Genomic DNA, 17,228 nt, shown 5'->3' with positions numbered 1-17,228 from the left:
CTCAAAGTCGCAACAAAGTCCAGGCCTTTGCTTCCTGCACACCCATACTTGCTTCCTGCCCTTATTGTTTTATGTGAGTGGACAAAATTATCCATGATAATTGATCTCAGCTCTCCCCTCATCACTACCCTCATCACTCCCTTCCCCAATTTCCTGAACCCTAACACCTCTCTTCGATTAGAAAAGCCCCTACATCCCACAGGACCGCCTAGCACCCCTTTCCCTTAGTCGAAAAATCCCATCCGAAGTCCCTCATTCACGCAATAGTTGTTGCAACTACGACGACCAGCCTTAGGCATGTGATAGGACGGACATTTTTTGGAAGGCTATTAAGTGTTATGGAAAACGTTTTCTGGAAGTCTATTAGCAATGTTATGGAAAAAGGTTTCCGAAAGGCTATTAGCAATGTTATGGAAAATGCTTTTTCGGAAGGTAGTTATGGAAAAAGGTTTTTGGAAGGCTATTAGTAGTGTTATGGAACGCATTTTCTAAAAGGCTATAGTAGTGTTATAGAAAACTTTTTTTGGAAGGCTATTAGGAGTGTTATGGAAAGCATTTTTCAAAAAATATATTTACCATTTCGGAATGGGCATTCCAAATGTTTATTTTTTTTATAAAAAAAATTACTTTCTGGAAAAGTTTATCTAGAACCCATTAGTATAGTTACAAAAGAGCGTTCCATAAATGTATACTATAGATTCCAGAACGGGCGTTCCAAATCATTTTTTCCTAAAATTCCTTTTAGATAATGATTTCTGGAAGCGTATTTAAGCAGTTATGGAAGAGTTGTTCCGGAAAGTTATACTATGCATTCCAAAATAAGCATTCCAGATTACTTTCTAAAACACTCACTTTCTGGAATAGGCTCTCTAGAAGTCTAGTATGAAAGTTATGGAGTGGCTATTATGGAATCTGTGTTGAGCCATTCTGGAATGCCAATTTCGGATAATAATTATATATGGAAAGACTTTTTTGTAATAGTGGTACAAGTGTTTTGGAAAGCCTTTTCCAAAAGAGTTAGCCACAATTGCTTTTCGGAATAAGTTCTTCAAACAAAACCCGAACCTAGCTAGCATAAGAGTCAAAACAACCACTTACCTATAGTGTCTATCTCCACCCAACCTTCGAAGGAGCTACACACAGAATGCAGATGCTACCTCGACCTGACCTCAACAGAGCTATGCAAGATGCCCCAAAACAACTAATGTTTGTAACATTTGATGGATATAACAACGTCTATGCCGACACAACCTTCACGGAAAACATACTCGAATGAAAATGGAATAAGGTGTTGGGAGTAGGTCAGCTGCTTTTAGGACAAAGGTTGAAGAAAGAAAAATTAAAAACATCAGAAGGGTAGTTTATGGATATTGAAACAAATGAGAAGTGCATGAAGTAAAGGCCCAAAGTCCACTACGCTTCGACCTAAACTTTACCGATTAATTAATCTCATTGTCGTCACGTCATTAGGAGAGGCAAAGTCAGATTCAACGTCATTTCCATTTTGTTGACTAGGCAGCATGACTCATCCACCCACTACAACATAGCACGCGTGGGGTGCTGAGGACCTTTATTTGGGGAACGCCTTGACACTACTACTGGTTCTCATTCATTCTCTTTTTCATGCTTCTTATTCCTAATTCAATAATTCCACATTTAAAAAAAAAATAAAAATAAAAATAAAAAATCAAACTTTATAGTGTATAGTTCAACACTCCCTCAAACCATTTAAAAACCCTCCTCACGCAACACCCCTGCCAGTAACCTCAACACAAAATTTCCCCATCTAACGAGTCAAAATGGCTAGCAACGACACCGCCCATGACGATGGCTATAGTTTAATTAGGATCCTTGTGGGAGGCTTGTCCTATGTGGCCTTAAAATATTTTGTCAAATCCAAACGTCCTTGTCCAAACCTCATCATCCCACATCCTTGTCAAAACCCAACCACACTCAGACACTTACTATTTTTCTTCTATTTTTTTTAATCCTCTTGATTAGGATCTTTGGTTCTCATGTAGGACGAATAAGAGATCTAAAATTTTTTAGCTGTGGGAATTCACAATAAATAAATATAATTAATCAACAAGTTATTGGCTTGGGTGATATTAGACTTGATTCTCTTTAACAAGAATTCAAGTTCGAATCTTATGAATGAAAAAAAAAAACATAATTAAAATAAAAAAGAATATAATAGAAATTAGTCATGTATAAAGTTGGTAGATATTTTATACTAATAACATGATAACAAAAAAGAATAAATATAATTTAATATATGATTTATTTTTTTAATTTAAATGTATAACTTAAATTTTGATTTAAGATTATGAAAAAAATATTGAAATTTAATTAAAAAATGGTGATAAAAGAAAGTAGGTTGAAAATGATAGATAATTAAAAACTTTCAAATATTATATATATATATATATATATGCACGCAATAATAATATAATTTTTTAGTATACATCTAAAAATGAAAAGAAATAATAATATAAATATTTAATTGAGAAAATAAAAAGAGTGTGACTAAAAATAAATTTGTGGAAACAATATTCATAGTATGAATAGAATTATTTTACTACATTTTAAATTATAAAGATGATTAATAATTATACACACTTATTATGTAAATAAAAAAATCTAAAAAATTAGTAGGGCAATTGTTTCCATAAAGTTAAACACAAATTCATGCCAGTGTAGGACTGAAATATATGTTTATAAGTTTCGATTCTTTAAATATCCAAAAATATCATATATATTTAGTTTGCATTTGAAAATATTGCTACTTATATTCCAATGCAAAAATCCAACTGATAAAATAAAATGAACCGAAGAGAAAGACTCACGATGTATTAGCAAAATTACTTTTTACTCGTATAATTTTATAACTGTTCATATTTTTTGGAGTCAAAGTTACTATTGTCTCCCAGAAATTTGACTTTTATTGTCAACTTATCTACAATCATTGATAGTCTCTACCATGACTTTATCGTATAAATTTTTCATCCCACAACCCCACCCACGCCCACCTGAAACTCAAAACCACTAAATTACTCCACTTTCTCTTTACATGGATGACCACCGAAACTCAACAACAAAAAACGCCATTGGCCTCTGCCTCCTCCCACAAGAACTCATCCAAAACATCTTCCTCTCCCTCGTACTCCCCGAAATCATTCGCTTAAAACTCCTAAACAAATCCTTCTCCAGAATAATCTCCGACAACACCTTCGTTCGCCAGTACAACAGTTTATCCACCTCCACCACGTGGCTCTTCGTCTACAAAAAACGGTGGCTCCGCGACGCCGCTCTCCACTCCTTCACCGACCGGAGCTCCGACCGCTGGTTCCGCATCCCCATATCGGAGCTTCTCAAACCAATCCAATTCCACGGCGAGGACCTCTACTTCCTCGCCGCTTCAAACAACGTCTTCCTCTTCGCCTCCAACACCGTTCGCGAAGTCGTCGCCGTTAACCTAATCTCCGTCACCGTTAAGAAGATCCCTCCCTCTCCGTTAGGTCCACGTGGCACCTCTTCCTGGAGACGCTCCGGGATGAAGCTCGTCACCGACCCAACCGGTTCGGGCCATTTCCGCTTCATGTTCGCTGAGTTCGTTGACAACCGCCCCGTGTTGTTCGTGTACGAGTCCAGAACCGACACGTGGAGGTCAACGGAGGCTGAGGAAAATACTAATACTAATGAGTTTTCGTTTTCGTTTTCGCCACGTGGCGCGGGTCACGTGTTTCTCAACGTGGTTCACGGGCCTATGGAGAGCGTTCTGGTCGCGACGATGCCAGATGAGTGCGATAAGTCCGTAGTTCTACGGCCGAGATTCAACGTGGCTGGGGCTAATGACGATCTGACGGTTGGATTTAGTTGGGGGAACGTGATGGACATGTTACACGTGTACGGTGATGGGTACATGATGGTTGTGAAATCGGAGGGTGGGAACACGAGGAACGTGAGGGTGTTGAAGAGGGTGGAGCTTTGGGGTTTGAGTTTAGACGGAAGAAAGTGGGAGTTTGTGTCTGCGGTTCCTGGTGTGATTGAGAAGCCTTATGCAGCAATGATGGGTTGCTTAGAAGAGAAAAACGGTGTCGTTAGGGCTGCGTTGGTGTCTAATTGTGAAGGTGTTTGGGACATGACGTGGCTCTCTTTTGATACAAAGTGGAACCGGTGGACGTGGATGCCTCTCCCTGATTGCAAAATGAAGGGTTGGAACATGGCTGGTATAAGCTTCTCCTCTGGACTCACCTTGCCATGATATCAAACATAAATAAAAATGTGGAACATCCAACATGTTATGTTACTCTTTTTTTTTAGACTTGTTTTGGTTTGGTTTTTCTGTTTTCTTTTTTCCTTTTTCTTTTTTGCTTCCTTTCGGCATGTCAATTGTCCATAAGCATGTATACTAGTCTAAAAGCTCAGGATGGAAAGCTACGTAAATATGATTATAATAGTGTAACTGAATAAATGAGTTTATATATCAAATCCGTTTAGTGGGTGAAATGTTATTTTTTATGTATTAACTCTCATGTTCATCAGGCCAAAATGATTATGATGAATTTTGAGTTTGACCTAAAAATAAATAAAATCTTATAAGAATTATTTTTATCAAAGATTAAATTCAAATAATAATAAATGAAATTTATACTATTTTTTTATTTATAAAAATTAAATACAATATTAAAGAGTTTATAATATTCATACATTCTCTTTCTCTGTTAAATCATATGTTAAATCATATGAGATAGACCTTTCCTAATGAAATATAGACTATATATAATCTATGGTACTCAATTTGTGATTCAGAATAATGCTAGTTTTGGGCCATATGATAGCTCTGATCATATATACCTGAACCTTCAATTTAGTAGAGTATCCAAAGTGTGAAAAGAATTATTATATTTTAGGTTAAATTATTCAGTATATTCTTAAAATATATGTAAATTTTTAAATAGGTTTCTATTTTTTTATATAAAAAAAATAGATTCCTGATTTTGTAAAGTTTTTTTTAATTGATTCTGTAGGATCTCTAAAATTACAATAAATTGTCATTTTATGGTTGTTTTAAGTCCTAAAAGAATAACTCTAGAAATCTTTTTTTGTTTAGTTTAAAGACTCAATTAAATAAAAAATAGTTTAGAAACCTATTTAAATTTTTTTAAAAAGTTTAGAAGGCTACTGAGTAATTTAACTTAATTCTTATGAAAAACCATTTGCTGGATTAGCAATAGTATATGGTATTGAAAATGAAGGGAAAATTACTGTGGGAAGTATAATTAGACTGTTATTCACCTATAATAGAATCCAAAGTGCGAAATAAGGTTAAAGTTTCTGCAAACACGCTACTTGAAAGTGATGCAAAACCTTTATTTTTTATTATGATATATTCAAGTGGTAGGAATTGGGAAAAGATGGTGTGATTAAATAGCTTCAACTTAAAGGCCAGTTTCGTGCAAATCTTAGTGAAGGAAAAGCTAAGGATGGTTTAACCAAATTTAAATTCCACTCAAAAGGGTATGATGGATATCCATTAAAGAAAATTGAAATCTCGAGCCATGTCCACATCTAACAATGAACCAATTTCCCTTTCTCTCCTTTTCTCACCTACTTGTTCTGTATCAAATAGAGGAGATGCAATAACGTGATTGTGTCAGCAAAAGGAACGGAATGGAGGCAAATTATAGACTCGATTGTTCCAAACATTGCATGTTCTCACGGACAGAGAAAAATCCTTTGGTATTTGGTCCCAACAGCTTCCCTCTCTCTTCCTTATCATACACACACGCACACAAGATTATTTTCTAACACAATCAGAGGTAGTAACTTGAATTAAATTAAAAATGTTCTTGATTCTCACACACACTTAACGTGGCCTCATTCTATTTCCTCGATGCTGGTGGCAATATTTCTCTTAAGTCCGTGCACTTTGAGCTATGTAAATGGTCCCAAATTTTCATGGTAACTTCTTGGACCACACTTTACAGCTCACAATCGTTTCCTATTTGAGGAACTAGAATCAATTTTAAGAAGCCCTCGAGAACTCCTAGGCTTAAAAACAAACCACCTTTTATGCATAGCAATACTTTATTTATATAAAAGTATAAAATAAGCGATGATCGATGATAATAAAGTTTAACTACTTATTTAATTCATGTCGTTGGACAAATTTTACATTTTAATTAGTTTCAATATTTAAAAATAATATATTTTGGTACTTACAGATAACATTTTTAATTAATTTTACTCCTTGGATATATATACTGTTTTGATCCCTTTAGTCTCTATCATCTAAGTTTATAGGAATTAAAAAAATTAAAAATAATATATATATAAAGACTAAAATAGATAATTTTTAAGTAGAGATCAACTAAAAAATAATTTTTGTATAATTATAAAAACTAAATAACTAATTAAACCTAATATTTATTACATTATATTTTTTGTTATCTCAAGTCCCTGTTTCAATTTTTTTAATTTCTCTTATATATTATATGCCGATGATTTTTACTTTCACTTTCAAATTCCTAGAAAACGATTGTTTTTTTCACCTAAGCAATCCTGATATTTTAGCCTTTTTGGGCTTCTGAAATGGTCCCTAATATGTGGACCACATTAGTCATCCACGTACACTAGTAATGGCTTTTACGCTTTTTGATTGGCATAAGTTGTTTATTGAATTACACTCTAATATAATCCCTTCTTGAGCATAGCAACGTGTAATGACCTTTTGTTACATTAAAGTCCATTGATCTCTCTGTTTCTCCCTCTCAATAATTGCTTATATTATATGCTTGAAAATTCATGCTTTATTATTCCGAATTCATAGGATGAAAGAGATTCTCTCCAAAAAAAATAAAAAGGATTGCAAGAGAATATATAAAATATACAATTGAATTAATGCGAGAGAACACGATAATTATCGCTCTAGAGGTCCTCAAAACATACACATATAGCAGCAAGAACATCATAATGTAAGCTAGACGCTGTCTAAAATTGACTCGTCGAGTTAATTAACAATTGACTCTTGGCTATTCTAATGCAATGCCTGAATGTCTACGTCTTTGTGAGAATGATTGAGGGTATATATAATTAGATTTGTGGTTTATATTTTCTAGTATTAAGTTTGGATAGCTACCAAGATTGATTATGATTAAAAAATTAAGGTGAAAAAAAAGTGGAAGCAATTATGTTATTTTAACTTTGGCTTAAATGCAATTCTATTCTTTCTATTTGTTTAATTCATAATTTTAGTTTTTTTTATTTTAAGTTTGAGATGTTTAATCTTCACATTTTAAAAATTCATAATTTTAATCTATTAATTTTAAAATAAAAACATTTAATTATTTTATTTTTAAAATTTACAATTTTGATCAAATTTTTAATTTTTTGTATGCTTTGTTTTTGTCCAATTAAATTCTAAGAACTAATGTTTCCATTTAAGGTACCCTCAATAAATGAATTGATTGATTACAAAGTAAGAAATAAAAGAAACAAAATACATACAAAATTAAATATTAAACAAAAATTATGAATTTTCTTAAATACGAGGATCAAATATTTATATTTTGAAATATAAGGATCAAACTTACAAATTTTATAAAATAAGAAGATTAAATGTCTCAATTTTAAAATATATGAATCAAAATTAAAGATTGAATAAGATAGAAAGAATAAAATTACATCTAAATCTTTAACTTTCAATGTAAAATGATAATAGATTTAGATAAAAACTCAAAAATTGATTCTCTAGTTCATAAAATCATGATAACACCATGAAAAGGTTGCAACAACTGTTTATTGCTTCTCTCTTACCTTGATTTTTTAATCAATTATGCTAGAAGTGAATCTAAACCAAACATATTATGAATCTAATCCAAACACACTATACAACTAATTTTCTTAATCTCGTAACATACATGTTGTTATATAGCGCCAAGGCAGGCTGGTTACACAAATTTTTTAAGTAGCTGAGTTGTAAATAACGCAATTAAGTTAGTAACTAATTTATATCTTGTCCTGATTACCCTATTAATCTCATAGTTTAATACGTTGTTAAATGTTACTTCATGTGACGTTGGATGCTATAGTTTTTAAAATGATTTAGCAGCAAATATACCCGTAGATGCCTTTCTGTGACGCATGGCTCTAAGGGGAATATTCTAATTACTATAACATCATACCCATGAAGAAAAAGACTGTACCTTTGGGCTCCCTAACAATGTAAATTAATCTTTTTTTTTTTCTCAAAGTAAATTAGCTTTCATGCATCAAGCAAGTAGGGAAAGGACTTGTAGCAGAGAAAGAGGGACACTTCAAATAGAAACACAAATTTGGAAAAAGGCCATCCACCAGTTGTAGAAAGTTTGATCAATCAAAAACAACCTTATGTGAACAAGGGCATTGCACAAAACGTGCACATTATTAGCTTACACAGTCTAGAAAAGGACAAGCATACAAAGAGAGATTCACTCAAAACTTTCCAGTAAGAGCAATACACAAGTGACATTACATTGCAGCATATTTTAACTTCACAGCCTTAAATATAAATCTAATTAACTGGGACAGTAATAAGTACTAAGACAATGACAATTTAACGTTGAGTTCATTACACTAAAAATAAAGAAGGGTTTTTCGGCATTGATTAAATTTGTAACGTGCATCCTATCCTGGAAAACTAATGATTTGAGGCAAACGACAGTGACAACGCTAAATGTTTTTCAGAAAAATGAATTAGCATTCTCCAATTAGTGCACTGCAGATAATGGGCATCACAAATAGATATTGTGGAAACTGGGAAACCTAAATATGACCCATCAACCTCTGCCACCAGGGTCGGGTATCCAAATCAAACCCAATGTCCAATTAAAACGTAAAATGCTTTGATGTGTGTTTTAATTAATTTTTTTATGAGAACACTGTGAGGTACAGTTCATCTGCACTGCAGCATTCCGTGAGTGCTACATGAAGCGAAACTCGTGAAACCAAGGGCTGTCAAGTGTCAGATTCTCATGTTCCAAATCAACACCAAAAAAAAAAAAAAAAAGCAGAAAGAAAAATTACCTGCATGCATAGCAGCTGTAGGAAATCAAATAAACCAATAGAAACAAAACCGAGCAGCATGTAGTAACATGTAGTTTATCCGACTGAAATTGAATTTAATCGCCTTTTAATTAATTTCTTGAATTCGAATTCTATGATTAAAAAAATGTGATTAGAATAGGAAGAGAGATTCACTAAAACTAGTCGGTCTAATTTTCAAATAGGGATTAATGGATGAATACTTGCTATTAGCCTCGTAGTAATTCAAATGATTGGTTTAGTAGAGGATCTTATTATACTCACATGAATGAAAATAATTTATTTAGTGAGAAAATTTTTGTTTAATTTTTTTTATGTATAAAATTATTTTTTTTCAGCTACAACCAGGTATTAAAAAACACTCATTACCTCTAACCTAATAAAAAAAGTATGAGTGTCATAGTAAAAAAAAAAAAAAAAAGTTACATGTGAAATTACAGTGAGAGCAAGTTGGAATTAGCATATGATTACATTGCCATTTAAAATTTTATACCTTGATGGGTAGGTCAAGTAAACTAGAGTAATTGACTGTTTTCACAGGGTGTTGTACTTTTGGGGTCTGGCCCCAGAAATCCACACAAATCACAATTGTGAATGGTGGTACCGCGGTAGTAGACCCAGACGCCACTTGTTGGCGTCAATGCCCCTCCCAAAACCCCAAGATGAGACTGGGCATCATAACATCTACTTGGCCACCTTTGCCACCTTTTAGGCTACTAAAAATCAAAGGCACGTTACCGTGGCATTAGGGGTACCTTTTAAAAAAAGGGCCACGAATTATATAAGTAGTGTCGTAGTAGTAGTATCTTTCAATTTGATGCATTAGTACTGCTGATAGCTACTTAACACAAACTAGCAAGTAGCATCACGCATCATGGTCATACATTATACAAGGCAACTTCTCCGTTAATTTCCTCACACATCCCTTTCTCCCTCTTTCTCTTTCTCTTTCTCTTTCTCTCCTTCCTTTTCATCACTCACTTTTCACTCCCAAGTCCCAACCACAACCCCTCCTCTCCTCTCCTCGATCAGTGCCATAAATCAATTCTTTCTTTCTATCTATCTCTGTCCACAATTCTCTTTATGTCAACAAACCTAAAACTAAAACCTGCTTGAGAGAGTAGGGAATTAATTAATTAATTTTCTTTCATTTCATCTTTTAAGTTGATCTGTGAAAATGGCTTCATCTTCCTCCAACGGCAGTTCCAGCGGAAGCAAGAGTTGGGACATCGACGGCGACCTCGCCGGTTTCGGCTACAAAGTCCGTTCATCGGAGCTGCAACACGTGGCAGAAAACATGGAGCGTTTAGAGAACGTGATGGACATTGTGAACTCATCAACCAACAATAACATATCTCAGCTGGCCTCCGATACAGTCTTCTACAACCCCTCCGACATAGGTTCCTGGGTCGACACGCTTCTCTCCGAGTTCGACCAAACGGCGTCGTTGCCCTACGATTTCTCGGATTTTCTCGATCTCGACACGGATCAGAATCAAAACCACAAACCAACGCTGGTAACAATGGAAGAAGACTCAGGGATAAGACTCGTCCACACGCTGATGACCTGTGCGGATTCCGTGCAACGTGGTGACCTCGCATTCGCGGGCTCCCTCATCGAGAACATGCAGGGGCTGTTGGCTCACGTGAACACCAACATCGGAATCGGTAAAGTCGCTGGATATTTCATCGATGCCTTGCGCCGTCGCATCTTAGGGCAAGGCGTGTTTCAAACGTTGTCGTCGTCCTCGTATCCGTACGAGGACAACGTACTCTACCACCACTACTACGAGGCCTGCCCTTACTTGAAGTTCGCGCACTTCACGGCGAATCAGGCTATTTTAGAAGCTTTCAACGGTCATGATTGTGTCCACGTGATTGACTTCAATCTCATGCAGGGGCTCCAGTGGCCCGCGCTGATTCAGGCCCTGGCGCTTCGGCCCGGTGGGCCTCCGTTGTTGAGGCTCACGGGCATTGGGCCTCCCTCATCTGACAACCGCGACACGCTCCGCGAAATCGGGCTCAGGCTCGCTGAGCTGGCGCGGTCGGTTAATGTTAGATTTGCATTTCGTGGCGTGGCGGCGTGGCGACTCGAAGACGTGAAGCCGTGGATGCTGCAGGTGAATCCGAACGAAGCCGTGGCGGTTAACTCCATCATGCAGTTGCATCGGCTTCTTGCTTCGGACTCCGATCCAATAGGTTCGGGCATCGAAACCGTGCTGGGTTGGATCCGAAGCTTGAACCCGAAGATTATTTCCGTTGTAGAACAGGAAGCGAACCACAACCAGGACCGGTTCTTGGAGCGGTTCACGGAAGCGTTGCATTACTACTCGACCGTTTTCGACTCGCTGGAGGCGTGTCCGGTCGAACCGGACAAGGCACTTGCGGAGATGTACCTGCAAAGGGAGATATGCAACGTGGTGAGCAGCGAGGGACCGGCGCGAGTCGAGAGGCACGAGCCGCTGGCTAAGTGGAGGGAGCGGCTCGAGAAAGCCGGCTTCAAGCCGCTGCATTTGGGGTCAAACGCGTACAAGCAAGCCAGCATGTTGCTGACTCTTTTCTCTGCTGAAGGGTACTCCGTGGAAGAGAATCAAGGATGCTTGACTTTGGGGTGGCATAGCCGCCCTCTCATTGCGGCTTCGGCTTGGCAAGCTGCGCCGATGCAGGACAGGGAAACGCTGCGTTTCGAGCAATGAGTTTCAAGAAACGGAAAAATTGTTTAATTATAGTAGTAACTAGTAAACAAGAGTGATGTATAATGTAAATTTTTCTCTCTCTATCTCTCTCTCTCTCTCTCCTCTCTATTTCTTTTTTCTTTTCCTTTTCTTCTTCTTTTGAAATGGTCAGTTTTGCGAAATTATTTTGTGGATTTTCGATCCTTTCAATTTTCCAGACGCGACTCTGGTTGGGGGTTTCGCTGTTTTGGGCGGCAGGTTTTCTCTTTTTGTTTAAAACCGAATGAAAGTGACGGGGACGTCGGTGTGGGTCAATTGAGGGATGCGATTTGAAAATAGATCATGACATTATTGGGTTCAAATGTGACTTCATTTGATAATTATCGTGATTAAGAAAGGATATTTGTTCCACCAAAATGAAAACTTAGGTCGGGGGATCCACAATTATTTATGTGCTTTTCCATCCGAAACTCAAGTCATGTACTTAGCTCACAGGTTGACTACAGGTTTGGTTCAAATTTTCTAACACGGTTGTCAACGTTGAATTGAAGTTGCTGTTCATAGCTTTTGGGTGGTGCTGGTTTAGTTTTATGTTAGTAAAACTAATTTTAAGTCTAAAATTGATTTTAAAGATTTTTTTACATATTTAATTTTATATTAGAGAAAAAATCAGAATTGATTTTAAATTGAAGTAATTTTAAATAATTTTGTATCTGGTTAAATAAAATATACATAATTTTATTTTAAAATCAATTATAATCAAAATCATTCAAACATAAATCATATTCCTTTAAAGTTAATTCTTATCAAAATTAATTTTACAAAATCAACTTTATTAATGTTCATCTAAACACACATCTAAACTTTGAATCGGCCATGTTTATATAAAAATAAAAATTAAAAATATTACTTTGGTGCATGTTAAAAACAACATACACTAGTATGGATTATATCTCATTCAGTCATATAATGACACATAACTTACTTTATCACATTAAAAAATTAAGTTTGATTTTTTTTCAATGAAAGTCTAAGGATCTTTTAACAAATTTGATACATCTATCTACTATATCATATAAAATAAGATTTTACAACATGGACAAATACCAATGACATCACCGTATTCATTCTCATCAAATTATAAATATAATCATTAATTATAATTAAAATTAATTAAGAATATTAATATATATTTTTATTCTAATTAAGGTAATTATTATTCTAATTATAACAACCAATCATGATTAAAATATTCTAACTAATAAATATTTTTTTATAATTCAAATTTATTAATAACAAAAATATATTGTGATTCTAATTTAAATTTAATTAACATTAATATTTTTTTATAATTATAGTAACTTTTTTACTATCATGATTTTATGAAATTGTCGTAAATATTTATTATAATGATAATAATAATAAAAATAAATTAAATGTTATCTTTAGGGGTGTATTGGATTAGGATTTTAAAATGTTATTTTGGCATATAAAAAAATCATATGGATTTAAGAGACTTTGTAAGAATGTAATAACTTTTAACATTTTTTTAAAAGACTTTTACAATTAGAGTTTTGTAGTTTGAATTTTAATGAATTTATAAAAGTATAAATTTATAAGATTTGAAAGGACATTATGTATTTTTAAGATTTTAAAGGACTCCATGAATTTTATTCAAAATTATGAATAAAGATCCATGATTTTTCTCACCTAACACTTTAGATAAAACTCATCTTATACAAATAATCTTAACCTATTACATAACAAATCAATTTTTCCTAGCATATTTACAAGTAGAATGGACTCATTATCCTTCAATCATCACTCATGTTAATTGTATAAAAACTATATAATGCAATGTCTTACCAGTAGCATATATACTTGTAGTCACTCTCACAATAACAATCTCACTAGACAAAAATCATGCCAACAATTGTTTCAAACCACATTTATAGATATACCAACTCATGTATAAAAAAAACCATTTTTATATTTATCCACTTATACATGAGTCAATTTCTCACATTCATTAAAAATAAACATGCTACTACAAAAAAAGACTTTTACAACACGAGATCAACATCGATTTTATAAAAATTGTTGTCTTAAAAAATATGGTGACATTTTTGTAAATAATTACAACTTGTTGACATTGGTTTTTGAAAAATCGTTGTTGAAACAGCCTTTTGACGTCAATTTCTTTAATAACTAATGTTGAAATTAAGAGTTCAACATTGTTTTCTAAAAAGCCATCTTTAATAGGGTTATTGTTTTTTGTTTTTTACTCTTGCTCCCTCTCACTCTCACTCTCACTCTCGACCTTGAGCTATTTCTCTTGTTCTCACTTAGTCACTCAGAAACCTGTTAACTTATTGGCAAGTGCACCAATTTGTCCAATTAGTAAAGTAAAATGAAAGTTTGAGTGTCGAGTTCAAATGAACTTTGTTTGTACTTAGAGTTGTGTCTATCCAATTTTCAAGCAATTAATGAATTGATTCGAATATTTGTAACATATGGCATTAAAAGTAAATTTGACATAAAATTAAACTAATAAGCTAGCATGTGCAAGTGCGAGAAAAACAAACACTCGAAGCAGTAAAGTGATGGTCGATGCAGGATTACGGGCATGTTGGGGCTTAGCCTACCAAAACTACTCTTGATGCACGCTAATGATTTTTCTTTATTCAATATAATTCCAATTATCACCTACATATACTCATATACTCTAACCATGATTCCTCACACAAAAGAGCCTAATTTACCTAATTTCTCTCCTAATTCTTTAAGAGATAAACTAGTTAAATTGCATAATTAACGAAGATACATACAACAGGCTAAATAACACCTTTCTATCCCTAGAGATGAATTATTTAGATGTTCTTTTGCAGTTCTTAAGAGATGAACATTTTCCAATGCCTATAGACTCCGAAGAATCCATTAGAGCCCCACCTTCCTCATTCAGGTCCAACTCCTAAAACAACTTTTGCATACAAACATTGCTCATGAATTATACAATACCCATGACCTTACACTTATTTTGAAACACATTTAACACAATGTGCTACAATTTAACACCTCACCTAACTTTTAATCCTACACTTTCCTTTTAACACCTCGCACATAAACATTTTTCTCAAGGTAAACACCAGTCGGGTTATTGTATAATTCACAACTTACAACACAAGTAATATCACCTCAAGTATTAACCACATACTTATTGACAACCAAACTCCATGTCCACAATTTTAATATCTCACAATTTAACACATATTCAATTTATTCCTTACACACAATTTCAATCTCAATTTCATGATCCCAATATAAAAATTTGAAAACAATCCCATGTCAAAAATTCTTATGCATACATAAATATATAGCTAACACATATGCATAATATCATATATATTTCCAAATTCCAACACAATTAATTTTCAAGATCTTACCACAACATAATAATAATAATAATAATAATAATAATAATAATAATAATAATAATAATAATAATAATAATAATAATAATAATAGAAGACACAATCCATGAATGAATTAGTCCTGCATGTAACAAAGCTTTCCTACATGTATATAATGACAAATTGTTCTGGTTTAGATCAAAATTACATAAACCACTTAAAAATAATCTTTCTTGCAGATTTTAATTATCTACTCATGTGTACAGTGTACTAGCAAAAAAAGGAACCACTTATCTATCACTAATAATATAAAATAATATTTCACGTATATATTTTCTTTTATATACGAATATTTTATATGGTTTAAACATAGTAACCATCACAAGGCTAAGGATTCGTATCTCCAAATTATTTCAATTGAAAATATATTCATATAATGACAAATCTTTAATCAATTTTATGATCGACATGCAACTTCTGAAAGTTTACTAAAGAAATGACTTTGAAGCTAAAAAACATTTTAATACCTTATGTCTACACAAACATTACCAACACAGAATCATGAAATAGGGACTCATGAATCATGAATTGGAATAAAGGAGGAAAGGCCAAACTATAACATTTATACGATAGACTTTTCACTCAATTGCTACACATAGTCACAATAAGGAATTGATTTCTTCTTCGCCACATTTTTATTTCACATGGAAGAAACAACATGATACTTGTGATGGAAATTTACATATTAAGCATTGGATACAATTCTTCATAGTAAATAATTTACTTTTCATAATCGAATTAATACAAGTACTTAGAGTTACGCTGATACACATGAATATTTAAAGGTAATTCAATCATTTGGAAAAAGGTATAGTTCATATACATGAATATTCTATGCACTCAAATCATAATCTTAATTTCAACAATTCATGTTAAATAGAAAAAAAAACCCCAATCCCTAGGATTCACACTCAACACAAAAACATATCAATTTTACAACAATTTTGCATCGGGACACCAATTGGTCCGTCAAACACAATCAATCCACAATTAAAAACATAATAACATAATTGAATTTCATAAAACAACCCAAAAATTGATCCTCTAGGGATCCCTATACATGTTCATTCTAATTCCCAAGCGTGAGTAACTCATCCTTTACCTCGATGTAGTCGCTCAAACGTTCTCCGTTAGCCATGGTGGCATTTCTGGTACTCTCTAGAGCTCTTCCTTCGATTGCTCTGTTAGGGTTCTTGAGAGTCAAAGAAAAAAGAACATAAAATGTTTTGTAAAACTACTCTAGGGTTAAAAGTTCTTTTATATAGTGAGTTCTAATGACCTAATTCTTATTCTTATTTTATTTATTTGTTTGAAAAAAAAACAAAGGAAACAATTTTTTTTTGTTATTCTTATTTTTCTTTGTTAACTCATTGGCAAGTGCACCAATTCTTCCAAGTAAAGTAAAATGGAAGTTCGAGTGTCAAGTCCATATGGACTTTGTTTATACTCAGAGTTGTGTCTATCCATTTTTCAAGCAATTAATGAATTGATTCAAATATTTGTGATATGGAATATTAAAAGTAAATTGACATAAAATTAAGCTAATTATCTAGCACGTGCAAGGCAAGAAAACAAACAATCCGAGCGGTGAAGCGACGATTGATGCAGAATACGGATATGTTGGGGCTTAGCCTACTGAAACTACTTTTGATGCAATGTTAATGATTTTTCTCTATTTAATATTATTCCAATTATCACCTACATCTACTCATATACTCTAGCCATGATTTCTTATACGAAAAAGCCTAATTTACCTAATTCCTTTCCTAATCCCTTAAGAGATAAACTAGTTAAATTGCATTATTAACGAAGATGCATACAACAGGCTAAATAACACAATTTTATCCCTAGAGATGAATTATTTAGATGCTCTTTTCTAGTTCTTAAGAGATGAACATTTTTCAATGCCTAAACCCTAAAACATAGCATGAATATGGATGATCAAGCCACAAGCATGAGAATGAGCACAAAAAAGAGTCACTGAAACTAAAATAACATTA

General features: G+C 33.7%; 2 protein-coding genes across 2 annotated transcripts; both read left to right on the top strand.

The window, feature by feature from the left end:
- Nucleotides 1-2,919: 2,919 nt before the first annotated feature.
- On the top strand, nt 2,920-4,509 carry LOC114416697. Its single transcript, XM_028381670.1, has one exon. The coding sequence runs from the start codon at nt 3,071-3,073 to the stop codon at nt 4,262-4,264; it is 1,194 nt and encodes a 397-aa protein (XP_028237471.1). The 5' UTR covers nt 2,920-3,070; the 3' UTR covers nt 4,265-4,509.
- Nucleotides 4,510-9,881: 5,372 nt separating this feature from the next.
- Nucleotides 9,882-11,997, top strand: LOC114416696 (DELLA protein SLR1-like). The gene has a single exon (XM_028381669.1). It carries the CDS (start codon nt 10,262-10,264, stop codon nt 11,777-11,779), a length of 1,518 nt encoding a protein of 505 aa, XP_028237470.1. The 5' UTR covers nt 9,882-10,261; the 3' UTR covers nt 11,780-11,997.
- Nucleotides 11,998-17,228: the final 5,231 nt, after the last annotated feature.

This window comes from Glycine soja, chromosome 6 (genome assembly GCF_004193775.1).
Source record: "Glycine soja cultivar W05 chromosome 6, ASM419377v2, whole genome shotgun sequence".
Classification (NCBI taxonomy): Eukaryota; Viridiplantae; Streptophyta; class Magnoliopsida; order Fabales; family Fabaceae; genus Glycine; species Glycine soja.
Note: the sequence above shows the minus strand (reverse complement) of the source record. Positions and strands in the feature narration are given on the sequence as shown.

Bases quoted from the DNA above. Each gene is read 5' to 3' on its own strand.
- LOC114416696 (XM_028381669.1), top strand. From the start codon at position 10,262: ATGGCTTCATCTTCCTCCAACGGCAGTTCCAGCGGAAGCAAGAGTTGG.
- LOC114416697 (XM_028381670.1), top strand. From the start codon at position 3,071: ATGGATGACCACCGAAACTCAACAACAAAAAACGCCATTGGCCTCTGC.